Source organism: Chiloscyllium punctatum, chromosome 7 (assembly GCF_047496795.1).
Source record: "Chiloscyllium punctatum isolate Juve2018m chromosome 7, sChiPun1.3, whole genome shotgun sequence".
Lineage (NCBI taxonomy): Eukaryota > Metazoa > Chordata > Chondrichthyes > Orectolobiformes > Hemiscylliidae > Chiloscyllium > Chiloscyllium punctatum.
In genome coordinates, this window is record NC_092745.1 from 43,189,961 (window position 1) to 43,208,578 (window position 18,618).

The following is an 18,618-nucleotide window of genomic DNA, read 5'->3' on the forward strand; positions in this document are numbered from 1 at the left end:
GGAGCACTAGCTTTCAGCATGCTGCTCTTTAAAATTCAATTGAAAGAAATAACTTGCACTCCAACCTTGCTTTGATGTTCCAAATACTTTACAGGCAATGAATTATTGTCCAAGTAGAATAACTGCTCTGGAAGCAAATTTTGGTTCTGAATTGCAAATAAAATGAATGACCCACTCATTGTCTTTGGTGGTGTCCGTTGAGGAATAAGCATCTATCAGGACATCATGAAAACTCCCCATTCTTTGAATGGTGCGAACCAACTTCTACATCTGCCTAGACCTACAAACATCCATATGACAGATTCCCTGTCAATGCAACATTCTTTCACTAAGTACTGCATTGAAGCGTCAGCCTAGATAACATGCTCAAGACCTAAAATGCGACTGAAACACACACCTATCTGGTTGAAGTAAAAGTAAAATCATAATATCAAGCTGACACATTACTCAAAATTATTATTTTCTTCAAAAACACAACAAAAAACGCTATTAATGATTAAAAGATTAATCAGCTTCACAAAGTTCATATGAAGTAAATCAGAGAGCAAACAGTAAAACAGCATTTAGAAAGTCACCTCTTATCGCCATAAAATGGAGTGATATTTATGATTCCTATGGAAAAATACTAATAAATGATTTTTTTTTAAACTGCATGGACTTTGCCTGAACTTTAAAATTATTGATTTTTATGTATGACTTTAGTACATCTATTTGAGCCTCATAAATCCCATGTGAAAGTTATAAATCAATGTTTCCATTAATCTCTCACCCAACTTTAATCTGAAGATAATCGCCAACCTTGGTATTTTAATGAAACGTTGCAATTTCGTTAACGGCCCCCAACAGATTTATGAATTTCAAACATGGCAAACAAGCAAGAAGAGTTCAATTGCAAGTTACCTGGATTTGGTTAATCATAGTTTCTAACCATAAATGACTCAGGGATCATTATTTGGAAACTTGAAAGGAATTCAGATGTAGGAGTCACCAGAAGGCTCCCTGGAACCAGGTAATCACAACTGCTTTTTGTTTTCATTTTAAAAATGTGCCCATCTCTGTTTCATCACCCCACTCCACCCCATCTCAACCCAGTGGAATCCTCTTCCATGCATTTGCTACCTTTAGACCATTCTAATTTACTCCGAGCTAGTATGCCATTTTACATTATTCATTAACTTAGAAGTCATACAAATAGTCTGCTGCCCATATCCTAAACTGTAATACAACGTTATCCAATAAGCACGTGAACTACATTGATTCAAGCCTTGACTTGAAAATTATCATTTTGTTTTTAAATTTGTGCATTGTCTCAGCCCATCCCTTCCCCATCTTCAGCCCAGTATCTGTCCAAGAAAACTGCATCCCTCCAATTGTCCTCTTACATATCTTTGATCCTCAAGATGACCCAAAACAGAATTCTGATGAAAAGGATGAAGACAATGATGAATCCAGGGAACAGGCAATTCTGGATTTAGTGATCTGTAACAAGGCAGATTTGAATCAGGAACTTAAGATGAAGGAACCTAGAGGGGGCAGTGACCATAATATGATAGAACTACATTTTGAGGCAAAGAAGCTGGAATCAGTTTTAACAGTATGACAATTAAGTAAAGGTAACTACTGAGCCATGAGGGAGGAGCTGGCCAGAGTTGAAGAGGAAGGGAAGCATAGCAGGGAAGACAGTGGAATAGCAATGACAGGAGTTTCTGGCAGTAATTCAGGAGACACAGCATAAATTCATTCAAGGAAGAAGAAACATTCTAAGGAAAGTGTGAAAAAACCATGGCTGATGAGAGAAGGCAGGGATGGCATAAAAACAAAAGACAAAACATTCAATGTGGTGAAGATTAGAAGGAAGCCAGAGAATTGTGAAGCTTTAAAAACCAGCAGAAGGTAATTAAAAAAGTAATAAGAGAGGTGAAGATGAAATAAGAGTGTAAGATAGCTAGTCATTTAAAAGAAGATTGCAAAAGGTTTATTTCAGATATGTAAAAGGGAGAAGATAGGCAGGAGTGTGATTTGCACCACTGGAAAATGAGGCTGAAGAAGTAGTAATGAGGAACAAAGAAAAAACTGAATAGGTACTTTGCATCAGTTTTCACAGTGGAAAACACCAGCAGAATACCAGAACTCCAAGAGAGTCAGGGAATAAAAGGGGAGTGTAGTGATCATCACTAAGGAGGCGGTGCTGGGGAAGCTGAAAAGTCTGAAGGTGCATAAATTATTTAGACCAGATGGACTAAACCACAGACTTCTGAAGAACTTAGTTGAAGAGCATTGATTGTGATCTTTCAGGAAAGAGTGGAGTCAGGGAGGGTCCCAGAGGACTGGAAAGTGGCTAATGTAACACCCTGTTTAAAAAGGGAGGGAGGCAGAAGATAGGCCAGTTAGCCTGAACTCATCATTGGTAAAATTTTAGAATACGTTATTAAGAATGAGATTATAGAGTATTTCGAAGTGCATGCTAAAATAAGGCTGACCCTAAAAGGGGCATTCATATTTGACAAATCTGTTGGAATTCTTTGAGGAGGTCTTGAGCAGATTAGACAAAGGAGAGTTGACGTAGTCCAGTTGCATTCCCAGAGGTTTTTAACAACGTGCCACACAGCCATCTGCTAAACAGGATAAGAGCCCATGGTATATGGGGCAAGGATAGAGGATTGGCTGACTGGCAGAAGACAGAGAGTGTGGATAAAGGGTGTTAACCGGTAACTAGTGGAGGTCTGCAAGAGTTAACGCTAAAACAACTATTTACATTACATCATCCATTGGGACAAAGAAACTGAGGGCATTGTTGCTAAGTTTGCAGATGACACAAAGATAGATGGAGAGACAGATAGTGTTGAAGAATTGGGGAGGCTGCAGAAGGACTTGGACTGGCTAGGAAAGTAGACAGAGGTGACAGGTGAAATACAATGTAGAAAAGTGTGAGGTTATGCACTTTGGTCGGAAGAACAGAGGTGTCAACTATTTTCTACATGGGGAAAGTCTTCCAAAATCTGAAGCTCAAAGGGACTCCCACTTCAGGATTCTCTTAAGGTTAACATGCAGGTTCAATTGGCAGTTAGGAAGGAAATGTAATGTTAACATTCATTTCAAAAGAGTGAGAATACAAGAGCAGACATGTAAAGTCGAGGCTGTATAAGGCTCTGATCTGACCGCATTCAGAATTTTGTGAACAGTTTTAGGCACTGTATCGAAGGAAAAATGTGCTGGTGCTGGAGAGGGTCAAAAGGACGTTTACAAGAATGATCCTGGGAATGAAGGGCTTGTCATACAAAGAGTTGTTGAGGATTCTGGGGATCTGTATTCAAAGGAGTTTAGAAGGATGAGGGATGTCATTGAAACTAAGAGAATACTGAGAGGCCTGGGTGGAGTGGATGTGGAGAAGACGTCTCTACTCGTAGGAGAGATCAGAACCCTGGGCACAGCCTCAGAGTGAAGGGATGACCCTTTAGAATTGAGAGGAGGCGGAATTTTTTCAGTCATGGGGTGGTTAATCTGTGGAACTCATTGCCACAGAGGGCTGTGAATGCCAAGCCATTTGAGTATATTTAAGACAGAGTTAGATAGGTTATTGATATGTAAGGGGATCAAGGTTTATGGGGAGAGGGCAGGAGAATGGGATTGAACAACATATCAACCATTATCAAATAACAGAACAGACCTGAAGGGGCTAAATAGCCCAATTATGCTCCTACATATTATGATCTTATTACAGCTGTTCTTACAAATTCTTAGCATCTGAAATACTGTTCTGAATAGACCAGATGAGACTTCAGTTTAACACTCCTTTCAGATGGTGAATGAAGCACTCTGTTAAGTTATACATTGAACCATCAATCTCGATTACAAGTTCATTTCTCCGGAGTGCTACAACTCCCAATTATCAACTGAATCATCATGACTTTTTGTTTTACAGGTTTAGGATCTTTCAAATCACAAGACTAAGTTGCAGTCTAAAATCAAAGTTTTAACGTTTACATTCAGACTAACTTACTTAATGAAGAGAATGGAAATCATGATAATTTACAATTAAAAGAGTATGAAACTGCCCAAACAACAAAGTGAATGTTTGAGCTGATTTGATTATTTAGTGGGATATGTGTATTGTGATACATGAGCCCTTGAGTAAGATCTTTCATCTATCAGGAGTTTCTTTATTTCAAATAGAACAGTTGAATTACTACAACTGGTCTCAGTGTGCTGAGGATACTAGAAGAGGAGGAAAGAAAAACATTAAGTCTTAAGCATTCAACATGAAACTGGGAAATGTACTTCTATAGGACAACGTTAGTAAATTAAAATGCGTAAAACTTAGTTTCCAGCTGTAAACATATTCATGGATTAAATTTTCCCAGTTTAAATTATTATCCTTTTGCTTTATTTAAATAGAGTTGGAAGCACTCACAGTTTTTCCAATAGTTGGCTGGTACACTTGACTCGGAAGGAGTCTTTCTCATTAAGGTCTCGGATCTTGCAAGCCAAATCTCGAACTTCTCGACTCAGCTTATTGTACCTGTTAAAAATGAGAGAGATGGAAAATCTAATTTTTCACCATTAAATAGCTAGTTCCACACTTGGTCTGGACAAAATGCATGGCAAATAAGGTAGGATTAAAAGTAATATTTGTCCAGATCCTACCCACTAGAAAAATGGGTTCAGGCGATTAAGAAACTACATTTAAGAAAACATCTAATCCAAGTTGTAGGCCATAATGCCAAACTATTGTTACTGTCTTGAAAGTTTGAGATAAAATCAATTGCCAGTCTGGCCTTCAGCATGGCGACAGCACCGGTAACCTTGTTTGCAAATCCAACAAGTCAAGGATTTTTTGGATTCATTTTCTCAAAACCCCAGCAGAATTGTGATTGTTCTTTACAATTGCTTTCAACTCCTTTTCTCATTCACCAGTGGCTGTCTCTACCAGGCCCCACTTCAACTAGAATCTGTTGTCTCTATGAAGTTGCCAGGTCTCAAGTCATGTTACATTTATCTGGATGCTTGATACAGAATAAATTTACCTCCAAGAATTTAAAGAAACTTTATGGCTGGAAAGGGCAGTGTCCTAACAAGCAAATACCACCTAGAAGATTATGTGACCCCAGTTATGAAGAGGTAAGCAACTGCCTTCATGAAACAATTTGCCACAATTTATAAAGACATGATGCTCAGCAATTGTTAAAATAACAATCAGCTCCAGTTCATAGGGCAATAACACTGTAGTTCACCTGTCCCCACCCCAAACTGTGGTGAAACATTTTGCAGCAGTGAATCAATAATGAGACAGCAAAACAAAATCACGGATTTTAAAATGATTAAAATAAGATTTGATAATCTTTCAAATAACATTTTAAGAATGGTGCCATACTTGAATGAGGGACAGGGCTAGTTTCTGCAACCTAAACAGTGGGTCAGCTTGTATCTATTACCCGGTGTTATGATTAATGTACTAGCATGGACAGAAGATTGGTTAACTGACGGGAAGCAAACAGTGGGAATAAATGAGTGCTTTTCTGGTTGGTGAACAGTGACTAGTGGTGTGCCTCAGGGATCAGTGCTGGGACTGCAATTATTCATAATTTACATAGATGATTTGGAGTTGGCGACCACGTGTCCTGTGTCAAAGTTTGCGGATGATTCTAAGATAAGTGGTAGAACAAAGTATGCAGAAGACTGTGAAACTTTGCAATGGGATAGTTCAAGTGAGTGGGCAAAGGTCTGGCAGATGGAGTACAATGTTAATAAAGGTGAAGTAAAAAGGAATAACAGGAAAAAGGACTATTATTTGAATGGTAAAAAATTGCACCATGCTGCTGTGGAGAGGGACCTGGGTGTCCTAATGCATAAATCACAGAAGGTTGGTCTGCAGGTGCAACAAGTAATTAAGAATGCAAATGGAATTTTGTCCTTCATTGCTAAAGGGATTGAGTCGAAATGCAGGGAGGTTATGTTGCAGCTGTTAAGGGTGCTGGTAACCCCTGGAGTACTGCATGCAGTTTTGGTCTCTTAACTTGAGAAGTGATATACAGGCACTAGAGGGGGTTCACTACGTTGATTCTGGAGTCGAGGGGGTTGGCTTATAAGGACACAATGAGCAGACTGGGATTATATTCATTGGAATTTAGAAGAATATGGGGGGGATTTATAGCAACATATTAAATTATAAAGGGAATAGATAATATAGAAGTAAAGAGGATGTTTCCACTAGTGTGTGAAATTCAAACAAGAGGGCATAGCCTCAAAATTAGGGGAAGCAGATTTAATACCAAATTGAGAAGGAATTTCTTCACCCTGAGGGTTATGAATCTGTGGAATTCCATGCCCAGTGAAGGAGTTGAGGCTTCCTCATTAGATGTTTTTAAAACTAAGTGAGATAATTTTTTGACCAGAAAAGGCATTAAGGGTTATGGTGAGAGGGCAGGTAAGTAGAGCTGGCCATGAGAAGATCAGCCATGATCTTATTGAATGGCAGAGTGGGCTCGAAGGGCTAGATGACCTACTCCTGCTCCTTTTTCTTCTATTCTTATATCTAAGGTTAGCATGAGTTGATTTGTACCAGATTATAAAACATGCAGAGAGAGATGGAGTAGATTATAGAAGATGGGGAGCATTGGGGTAGGTGAGTCTGGACAGAACAAACACGTGGCTCAGAGATTCAACATTAGATAGGTGAAAGCTCAGTTGATTCTAACTACGGTTGCAAATAGTTTAGTTTGGCTGGAGACTGCAACCAAAACTTGGTAACATGGCAATGGAGAACATACCCCAATTTTTAACTGGAAGAAATTTCATCTAATTCAGGACTGAATGTCAAAGAAACAATTTGCCAATAAGGAAGTACTGTCGAAACCAAGACAAATAGTGCTGAAGCAAAGGTTGGGTCTGATTGTACATGTTGAACATCATGTCTTTGGATGGTGCTGCCAAGGAACAGCATAAAAGATTTTAAAAAGTATCATGAAGTGGTTTATGTCATAGGATGGATTGAGGTTAAAAAATTATACAAATTAAAATGTTGAAACAAAACAAATTACTGAGAAAACTCAATAAGTCTAGCAGCATCCAGGGAGGAAAAGCAGAGTTCACGTTCTGCATCCAGTGAACAAGGGTCACTAGAAAGGTGGGTTAGAAAGTTCACCGATAACACAAAAGTTGGTGGACTTGTGGATAGTATGGATGGCTATTGTAAGTTGCAATGGGACATTGGCAGGATGCAGAGCTGAGCTGAGAAGTGGCAGATGGAGTTCAACCTGGAAAAGTGTGAAGTGATTAATTTTAGAAGGTCAAATTTGAAAGCAGATTACAGGGTTAAAGGCAGGATTCTTGGCAATGTGGAAGAACAGAGGGAACTTAGGGTTCACGTCCATAGATCCTACAAGGTTGCCACCCAAGTTGTTAGCATTGTTAAGAAGGCATATGGTATGTTGACTTTCATTAGCATGGGGATTATGTTTAACAACCACGAGGTTATGCTGCAGCTCTATAAAGCCCTGGTTAGACCACACTTGGAATATTGTGCACAGTTCGGATCACCTCATTATACGAAGGATGTGGAAGCTTTAGAGAGGGTGCAAAGGAAAGTTACCAGGACGCTGTCTGGACTAGAGGGCATGTCTGATGAAGAAGGGTGAGGGAGCTAGGCTTTTCTCATTGGAGCAAAAGAAAGATGAGAGATGACTTGATAGAGATGTACAAGATGATGAAAGTCATAGATAGAATGGACATCCAGAGACTTTTTCCCAAGCTGGAAATGGCTACTATGAGGGGACATAACTTTAAGGTGACTGGAGGAAAGCTTAGAGGAGATGTCAAGGGGACATAAATTTAAGGTGAAGGGTGGAAGGTATAGGGGAGATGTCAGGGGTGGGTTCTTCACCCAGAGAGTGGTGGGGGCATGGAATGCGCTGTCCGTGGGAGTGGTAGAGTCAGATTCATTGGCGACCTTTAAGCGGCATTTGGATAGGTACATGGATGGGTGCTTAATCTAGGATAGAAGTTCGGCACAACATCGTGGGCCGAAGGGCCTGTTCTGTGCTGTATTGTTCTATGTTCTATGTCAGAAGTATGTTCCTTACACAGAGTGGTGGGTGCGTAGAATGCACTGCCAGCAGTGGTAGTAAAGTCAGATGCATTAGGGACATTTAAGCCTTGGATAGGCACATGAATGATAGTAAGATGTGTAGGTTAGTTTGATCTTGTTAACTCTAGATGGCTGGTTTTCAATTCAAAGTGACGCCGACAGTGTGAATTCAATTTCCAAACCAGCTGAAGTTACCATGAAGGACTCTCCTTCTCAACCTCTCCTTTCAACTAAGGCATGGTGACTTCAAGTTAAACCATCACCAGTCCTATCTCTAATAAGCAGCCCTGTAGACTGGTAAGACTACGGCAATTTGACCTTTAATCGTTAGGAACAGCACAAGCGCGATCTGTATTGTGTTCTGTCCATTTTAACATCACTCCCAAAGTCACAAAATCCCACAGTTCCAGACTATAAATCTCTGGATTCAGGATTTCCAGTTCCAGGATTGCAAATGACAACTGGTGCCCATGTTGTGCTTCAGGAAAACTTGGTTAGACATTATTCAATGTCTTGAATCACTCCGTATCTTGACAGGGTGTGTATTTCTACATAGCTGAAAACGTGTTGCTGGAAAAGCGCAGCAGGTCAGGCAGCATCCAAGGAACAGGAGAATCAACGTTTCGGGCATAAGCCCTTCTTCAGGAATCTTCAGGTTTTGTCAGAGGGAAGTCATGTCTAACAAATCGGGTGGAATTTTTCTGAGAAGGTGACCAAGTGTTTGGATGAGGACAGGGCAGTAGTTGTAGTTTATTTGGATTTGAGCAAGGCCAAACAAGGTCCCACATGGAAAACTCATAAAGAAGCGTAACTTAATTCCTGAAGAAGGGCTTATGCCCGAAACGTCAATTCTCCTGTTCCTTGGATGCTGCCTGACCTGCTGCGCTTTTCCAGCAACACATTTTCAGCTCTGATCTCCAGCATCTGCAGTCCTCACTTTCTCCTGTATTTCTACATATACAGTTTGAGTTACCATCATGTAGACTCCTATCAAAGTTCCCTTCACATCAGTCTAGATGCCTCTTAAAATACTCCAACTGTGATGTGATTGATGTCTCATCCTTTCCATCAACTCAAAGTTGGCAAGTGGATAATCCTCTATCCCGTACTGCTTCTTCATGCCAACAACACCACCAACATCCAACAATATGTTACTCTGTCCACTTACATTTGTCCACTTTGTGCAAATGATTGGATGCCTTTACCATTCATGGTAGGCAGGTAAAAGATAAATAATGAAAACACTGAACAAGAATTTTTAATGACTCAAATTCCTACATTCAAATGTAAACAACAAAGATCAAAGAATTCTAAGTCAAACTCAGACTGCAAACTAAGAAATAAGATTGAGGCTAATCCTGATTTTGTAGGAATTTCCATCCACTCCCTTTTGCATTTTACAAATTGCAAAATCAGTTCAAGCATTGAAAGGTTACACACTGCCCATGGCATAAAGAGGAAACTGGCTCAGCAAAGGATTACTGAGCTTCCAAAGGTAAGTATTTTTAATAAATAAATTGCAATTATCCAAACAAAATCTGAAATAATGCCAATAAACAAAAGCATTCAGATAAATCAGTGCTACTTGTGGTAAATTAGAAAGTTCAAAGTCAAAACTAATTATGCTGAATTAAGAACTCACAACTCAAATGGTACCAATTAACACTATCATACAAACTGCATAGTTAATAAAAAAATTAAGAACCTTAATGAATAGTTAATATTGAATAGTTATGAGCTGCTCCCCTGCTGAGATTAATGGCCATCAATTCAGCACTCGCAAAAAGGAATTGCAGTTAGTATCCTCATACATATCTACTTTCAAATGCACGTGGTTTATCATTGTTACTGGATCGGGGAGGCATGCTACAGTTGGTGGCCTACTTTGCACACAGTCACAGGTGTAAAGACATCCCAATTAACTGACTTGAAAGGTTTAAAAAAACAAGTTAATTTTGTCATAATTAAATCTTGTTCCAAGGCTGAACCTGGCTACTGTACTGGCTTTTTTAACCTCGAACTGAAAAGGTATTTCTCCAGTGATATTGGTCTGGTATGAGTCATGGAGAGTGGAAAATAAAGCAGCTTCACTCATTCAAATCACTGAACATAAATCATGTATTGTGGCAACATGATCACAGATATCTTTCTTTTATAGGTCTATGATTTTTCCAGTTGGTTGCCAACATTTGTTTCAGCAATATATTAACAGGCAGACAGTGCTCAGATGCTACTGTTATGCAATGCAAACTGAAAAAAGTGTCAAAGTAAAAAAGGCAGCGCTTGATATCAAGATCAAATTCAATTCTCAGTCGGTAAATCTTAAACACCCTCTACTTATAGTTGTATTTAAGTCACTACAAGCAGGTAACTGCTTTTGCATCCACAGATCTCCATGCTACAGCTTCATTTAGTTTTTCTAGAATAGTGGGCTACTGTTAAAAAAAACTACTAGTCTCAAGAATATCTTTGAACGTATTCCTATGTAATCAGCACATAGCTATTGCGTAAAACATAATTGGCTGTGGTTTGCGCTCAAGGACTCTCTGTAAGCGTACGAATTTCATTACCGAAACATCTATTGTTTGGTAATGCAAATACAAATTGTTGGAAACACTCAGCAGCATCTGTGGGGACAGAATATTTCAGGTTTATGACCTTTTATCAACGTCTCTACAGGTGCTGTCTGACCTGCCGAGTTTTTCCATTATTTTCTGTTATTCTTTGATTTCCAGCTGAGCCATATGTGTGTGTTTGGAAAAAGTACACACTCCCATCCATTTTCTGGCATTTTTAAATCCTACAAACATTGTCTTTTTCTTCCCCAAGATGCAGAGTATTTCCAGCATTTCCAATTTTTATTTCAGGTGTCCAGAATCTGCAGTAATTTTCTTTTATTTTACAGAAGATTCAAAAGTTCACTGGAGGTCTGAAAGGCACAAGTATGCGTGATATTGCAATTCAAAACAGTTCTAGGTAGAACTTAACCAGCAGGAGAATTAGATAAACACCCAACTCACGATTATACAGTCACTTCCTTTTGATGCAAACAATTTTGAGTTCAATTCAATGAGAGTGGAACCACTGTAAATACACTAGGAGAAAGTGAGGACCGCAGATACTGGAGATCAGAGTCGAAGAGTGTGGTGCTGGAAAAGCACAGCCGGTTAGGCAGCAACCGAGGAGCAGGAGAATCAACGTTTCGGGCATAAGCCCTTCATCAGGAATGAGACTGTAAAAACACCCCAATTTTTATATTAGAAATGATGCAAAAATTTTCTCAGTAGCAGAGTCATTTGTCACTCCATTTCTCGCATTTTGTTTTCCTTCCACCTCTCCTGAAGGTGGTAAGTCATGCTGGAAAATGGAGAAAGACAACACCAGCAACTTCATCGGGGTTCTCTTCATTTGCATACTGAGGCCAAAAAATGAGTTAATCAGCTATTTTGACCAATCCTGTCCTTGTCCAACAGTTACAAATATTCACTTTCAGCGAAAGTCACCAAATTAAACAGTAGTTCTTGGTTAATTTATCCCTTACAGGCTTAGCAATGGTGAAAATAAATCATGGCATTGCTATTATCCAGCTCACTTAGCTAATTCAAAACATGTATATTTTTTAAAACCTGCAAAATAAAATTCAGCAAATAAAGCACAGTACTAGAAATGCACAACAATTTCAACAGGTTTTTCTTGGTCACAGAAACTGTCTGAACATTTCTAATCAAGAGCTGCAACTTAACATGTTAAACTGGCATTTTCTTCCTCAGCTGTTGAAGTACCTTCATTCTCTTGACTCAAGAAACCTTTGTTGAGCACTTGCATAATAATATTCACGCTATGTCTTTTGAGGAAACTGTTCATTTCTTGCAACACAAACAGTCTAATTGGCATAATTTGCAATTCAGAATTGTGGCCTGAGAATTGGCAAGAACAATTTAATAGAGCAACATTTAAGAATACAAAATAAGCATATGGATTAATTTGGTTACTGGAAAAATACTGACAATTATCTGTTAGGGCAAGGGGCCAGGACTCAGAATTGACCAATCTCTCCCATCAATCCAATATCTGGCTGCCTTTAGGAAAGTAAACAAAATGTTCTAACCTGGAAGAATCAGAATGTTTACCAATTGAAGAAGGTTATCCTGCTACCATATAGAGTTTTGTTTAAACTTCTGTACAGCACTGACAACCTCATTAACCCTATAAGCAAGAAAGAGAAAAAGAATTTGAACTGCTAGGAAAGGAAACTGAAGCGGGTTACAAAGATGATGTCCAAATTGATAGGACTTGCAGGTGTAGCATTGGTCAAGAATATTTGCTTGTACAAGTTAGAACAAAGGACACAGCCGAAAAGCAGATATATTCAGGTCGAACATGAGAAAGCACATTAAAGGCAGGTTTTAGAAGCAAGTAGTTTAGATCAGTTTAGGTTAAATTAAACAAACATTTAAGAGGAGCATATTATTTATGGTAAGCAAAAGAAACACACACACACAACTGTGGATGCTGAAAATCCAAAACAAAAACAGCGATTGTTGGAGAAACTCAGAAGGTCAGACGGCATCTGTGGAGAGAAATCAGAGTTAACATTTCAGGTCTAATGACCCTTCTCAGAACATGTGTTCCCAGACCCAAAATGTTAACTTTATTCTTGATTCTACTTGGCCATAGAAAGATGAATGATATTAATCTTTTAAAGCCTTGAACTCTTATTTGTTTCAGCACAGGTAAGGCATTGTGGGTGGTTTAGTAGGACACAATACAGTACCTAAGAGTATAAGGATTGGAGCAGAAGTAGGGTGCAAAATGATTTACAAGGATGTTACCGAGACAAGAAAGTTTGAGTTTTCAGGGGAGGCTGATAGATTCAGACTTTTATCCGTGAAGCATAGGAGACCAAGGGGTGACCCATAAAGCTTTATAAAATCATGAGGGGCACAGATAAGGTGAATGACCAAGGGTATTTCCCCAGGATAGGAAAGTCCAAAATTAGAGGGCATTGATTTCTGGTGAGAAGAGAAATTTAAAACTGACATGAGGGACAACATTTTTTATGAGCTGCCAGAGGAAGTCGTAGAAGGAGGCACAATTACAACATTTAAAAGACATTTGAACAGGTGCACAGATAGGAATGGCTTAGTGGGATATAGGCTGAATGGAACCTGTTCAGTTTAGGAAACCTGATTGGCATGGATGAGTTGGGCCGGAAGGTGTTTCCATGCTGTATTACTATGACTCTGTGTTTATCTGCCCCAGGCTTCAATTCCTTTCTCATGCCAGCTCATCATAGCCTTCAATTCCCTGATATTTTGAAAATCTACCTATCCCCTCTTTAAATACTTTCAGTAGTCTAGCCTCCAACACTCTCTGGAATAGAGAGCTGCAGACATTCACAGCCCTCTTGGACAAGTAATTCCTTTGCATTTCAATTTTAAATGCATGTCCCCTTATTTTCTAACTATTGCCCCTCGTCCATGACTTCCCCATGTGGAAACATCTTCTCAACATCTATCATGTCAATCCTTTCAGTACATTATGTTTCAATAAGAATACCCAGATAACGAGTTAATCAGTTAACCGAATGATTAACAACAGTTTTATACTCAATGCATATTACATCAAACCATACCAGTAATATTGATTTTAGGACATGATCAATATGACTGCAACATTTTGAAAAATAAACTCTGATTTATACAGTACTTTTGACATTCTCAGAACATCCCAAATCACAATCATTTTGAAGGCCCAATATTATTACGTAGGCAAACATAACAGCCAGTTTATACACAACTAGCTCCTAAACATTAAGGAAGATGATTTTCTCATTAGACTCTGATGTGTACTTGTTCTATGTATTTCGAACAGAGGTGGTGCTGGTGTGAAAGATTCTTGAACCACTATAATCTATATAGTATTAGTAATCACACAGAACAACGTAATCTCACAGATTTTGACCCAGCAACAATAAAGGATTGGTAAAATATTTCCAACTCAAGATGATCGAAAACCTGAAGGAGAACTTTCAGGGTGTGGTGACCCATCCACTTCCTGCCCTTGCAAGTAGTAGAGGTCACAGATTTGGAAGTGACTGCCAAAGAAAGCTTGGCAAATTTTGTAGATGTTAACACTATTGCCACTATGAAGTGGTTGACCCAAATATTGTAAAATAGTGTATGGGGTGCTGATCAAATAGGTTACTTTTTCCTGAAAAGTCGTGCTGAGTGTCTCAAGCGTTGTTGGAGTTGCACTCATGCAGATATGCGTCGACTGTTCCGTCACACTCCCGACTTGTACTTTGTAGATGGTGGACAAGCTTGGAGGAGTCAGGTGAGTTATGTCCCTCTGACCTTCTCTTGTAGTCACACTATTTTTTATTCAGTTAAATTTCTGATCCACGAAAACCTCACCTTAATGGTGGGGGAAGTTAATGGTGCTAATGTGGAGAGATGATGGTTAGGTTTTGTCATCGAGATTTTCATTTGTGTCACAAATCCAGGCAATCCAGCAGATACATGACTGGACAGGGAGCAGAGGGATACAAATCCTAAGAAAATAGGCAACAAGTTTAGATAGAGGATCGGTGCAGGCTTGGAGGGCCAATGGGCCTGTTCCTGTGCTATAATTTTCTTTGTTCTTTTGTTCAATGCTACTTAACACCTATCAGCTGAAGCCTGAACATTTCCTGTCTTGCTGCAGGCAGGCATGGGTTGTTATTGATTCCAATGAGTTGTGATGTCACTATATTCAGATCCAATCATCAGCAAACATCCACACGTTGAACCTGATGGAGTTAGAGAGGTCTCCAGCACGGAAAAAGGCCCTGAAGGCCATATCGTATGCGATGGTCAAAAACAACCACCCAATTATTCTATTCCAATCTTTTTTAGAACTTGGAATACAGCCTTGGCATTAGAAGCATATATGTAAATACCTCTTAAATGCTACAAGGTTCCTGCCTCCACCACCCATGTTGGACAGAATGTTATTAATGTACCATCTGGAGATGGTTGTGCTAACAATACTATTCTAAGGAATTTCGGCAGCGATGTTAGCGAAGTTTGAATTATTGAGCATAAATAACAAAAATCTTCCTTCATGTTAGAACTGAATCAGAGACTTTCCTGAAGATTTTCACAAACTTAATTTTTACTGAGGTCCTGATGTCATTCTCAATGAAATGTTGCTTTGATGTCAAAGGCAGTCAATCATCTTTGATATTCAACATTTTGTATGCTTGGAAAGAGACTGGAATAAGTTTTGAACTGAGTTGTCTTGGTGTAACCCAAACTGAACACGAGTGAGCAGATTTTTACTGAGTAAATGTTTATTGTGTGCAGTGTCAAATACAATCTTCAAGCAAAGTGGTGGAAAATATGATTAGTGGTAACTTGCTAGATAGGATTTCTGTGGATGAGACATATTTGGGTAAATTTCCATACTGATAGCGTTGGAGTTACATGGAACAGCATTGTTAGTGATCTAGCTGGTTCTGAAGGAAAAGTCTTCAGCAGAAATAGCTGGGTGTTGGAGATAGCCATAACCTTTGCTGTATCTAGCTATCACACCGAGCAAATCGATGGTTGAAGACTGTCATCCATGTAAAGGGGACCTCAAGAGATGTATCACACACTCAGCACTTTTGCTGAAGATGGTTGAATATATTTGTACATGTTGTTTTGCGCTGATAAGCTAGCCACCCTGATAATTGAGGATGAAGTGTCCTCTTATCTGCGATTCAACTATTCACACCTTTCATGGAAGGGGTGCACAATGTTGATCTGATCTGTTGCTTGTAGGATAGTTTAGCTCTATCCATAGCATGTTATTTCTGAAGAAGGGTCACTGTATAATTTAAGCTCTACTTTCTCTCCATAAATGCTGCCAGATGTGCTGAGTTTCTCCAGCAGCATCTGATAATGTTCTTTCAACTATTTGGCATAGATATAGTTCACTGCTATAGCTTCAGCAAATTGACACATCTATAAGGTCAAACCATTGCTCCTCCCTGCATGGTCTCTGGTATTCCTCAGTGTTTGTCCATAAGAATGAGGCATGTTCTCTTTCATTTGAAGCCATGAGACTTCATGAGGTCCAGAGTCAATCACTTTTAGAACACATTTCCCAACTCAAAAACGTGAAGTTATACAAAATAGAAAGAGAGTTAGAAAATAAATTGAAAATGGAAATGATCCCTCAAAGTATAAACTTGCTGATGACTTAGAGGACCTTTCTATCCTGGTCAAGTACCACAGTTCTACCACCTTTGGCGAATCTGTCCTGCAAATGGAACAGGACATATATATACAAATCACATAAATTTGGCACAAGAACTTTGCAGGATCAAATGGACAGGGTTTACTTTTGTTGTTGCAGTCACTCAGTTGACATAAAACAATTCATACACTTCCATTCTTATTCTACAGTTTTGTGGCTTGCTAGGAATCACCTGCAGGGAAGGGGTGACAATGTGTCGGGGGTGGGGGGGGAGGGTGACAATGTGTCGGGGGAGGGAGGGAAGGGGTGACAATGTGTCGGGGGGGGGGAAGGGGTGACAATGTGTCGGGGGGGAAGGGGTGACAATGTGTCGGGGGGGGAAGGGGTGACAATGTGTCGGGGGGGGAAGGGGTGACAATGTGTCGGGGGGGGGAAGGGGTGACAATGTGTCGGGGGGGGGAAGGGGTGACAATGTGTCAGGGGGGAGAAGGGGTGACAATGTGTCGGGGGGGAGAAGGGGTGACAATGTGTCGGGGGGGGAGAAGGGGTGACAATGTGTCGGGGGGGGAGAAGGGGTGACAATGTGTCGGGGGGGGAGAAGGGGTGACAATGTGTCGGGGGGGGAGAAGGGGTGACAATGTGTCGGGGGGGGAGAAGGGGTGACAATGTGTCGGGGGGGGAGAAGGGGTGACAATGTGTCGGGGGGGGAGAAGGGGTGACAATGTGTCGGGGGGGGAGAAGGGGTGACAATGTGTCGGGGGGGGAGAAGGGGTGACAATGTGTCGGGGGGGGAGAAGGGGTGACAATGTGTCGGGGGGGGAGAAGGGGTGACAATGTGTCGGGGGGGGAGAAGGGGTGACAATGTGTCGGGGGGGGAGAAGGGGTGACAATGTGTCGGGGGGGGAGAAGGGGTGACAATGTGTCGGGGGGGAGAAGGGGTGACAATGTGTCGGGGGGGAGAAGGGGTGACAATGTGTCGGGGGGGAGGGGGGAAGGGGTGACAATGTGTCGGGGGGGAAGGGGGAAGGGGTGACAATGTGTCGGGGGGGAAGGGGTGTCAATGCGGCGGGGGGAAGGGGTGACAATGTGTCGGGGGGGGGAGAAGGGGTGACAATGCGGCGGGGGGAAGGGGTGACAATGTGTCGGGGGGGGAGAAGGGGTGACAATGTGTCGGGGGAGGGGAGGGGAGGGGGTGACAATGTGTCGGGGGGGGAGGGGGGAAGGGGTGACAATGTGTCGGGGGAGGGGAGGGGAGGGGAGGGGGTGACAATGTGTCGGGGGGGGGGAGGGGAGGGGAGGGGGTGACAATGTGTCGGGGGGGGAGGGGGGAAGGGGTGACAATGTGTCGGGGGGGGGGAAGGGGTGACAATGTGTCGGGGGGGAAGGGGTGACAATGTGTCGGGGGGGGGGAAGGGGTGACAATGTGTCGGGGGGGAAGGGGTGACAATGTGTCGGGGGGGGAGAAGGGGTGACAATGCGGCGGGGGAGGGGAGGGGGGTGACAATGTGTCGGGGGGGGGAAGGGGTGACAATGTGTCGGGGGGGGGGGGAAGGGGTGACAATGCGGCGGGGGGGGGGGGGGGGGAAGGGGTGACAATGCGGCGGGGGGGGGGGGGTATTGCCTCCAGGGGAGCACGACTCCGTTGCTAAGGCCTGGCCAAGATGGCAGCGCCCTGTGTTTCCACCCCTCGCCCATTCGGCCTGCTCTCTGAGCCGCTCTCGTACTCACTTGGTGTAATCCTCTCTGCGCTGGATGCGGTACCGGCGGAGCACCTTCACCTCGCTCAGGTTGTTGTCCACCTCCCAGGAGATAAAATCGACTTTCTTCAGCAGTTTCTGCTCGTGGTACTTCAGTTTGCGCACCATGGTTACCGGGGTCCTCGGTGAGAGGTCGGGCTGTCCGCGGCACTGCCTGTTCAACAGCAAGAACTCTCGAGATCCGGGCGGGGGGGGAGAGAGAGTATGAAGGAACTCATACAGAATGGAGGGGGAGAGAACTTCTATATGAGAAAAATGAAGGAACCTCTGCAGGAGGGAAGGAGAGAAAGTGATGGGAGGGAGAGAGACGATGAGAATATGAAGGAACTCATACAGAATAGAGGGGGAGAGAGTGAGACAACTTCTACAGGAGGGAAGGAGAAAGTGATGGGAGGGAGAGAGAATGAGAATATGAAGGAACTCACACAGAATGGAGGGGGAGAGAGTGAGACAACCTCTACAGGAGGGAAGGAGAGAAAGTGAGGGAGAGAGAGAGAGAGATTGTGGGGGAGCCTCTGCCAGAGAGACAGTGTGTAAGAGGGATTTTCCACATAA

At 41.7% G+C, this 18,618-nt stretch overlaps 1 protein-coding gene across 1 annotated transcript in view; it reads right to left on the reverse strand.

The window, feature by feature from the left end:
- Window positions 1-18,320, reverse strand: part of imp3 (IMP U3 small nucleolar ribonucleoprotein 3) — a 271,163-nt gene extending 252,843 nt beyond the window's left edge. The window contains exons 1-2 of the mRNA XM_072573434.1: window positions 18,035-18,320; window positions 4,412-4,519 (exon numbers count right to left, since the gene is read on the reverse strand). Of these exons, the coding sequence (XP_072429535.1) occupies window positions 4,412-4,519; window positions 18,035-18,171 (245 nt within the window). The 5' untranslated portion in view covers window positions 18,172-18,320. The remainder of the gene's footprint in view (window positions 1-4,411; window positions 4,520-18,034) is intronic.
- Between the last annotated feature and the right edge of the window lie 298 nt (window positions 18,321-18,618).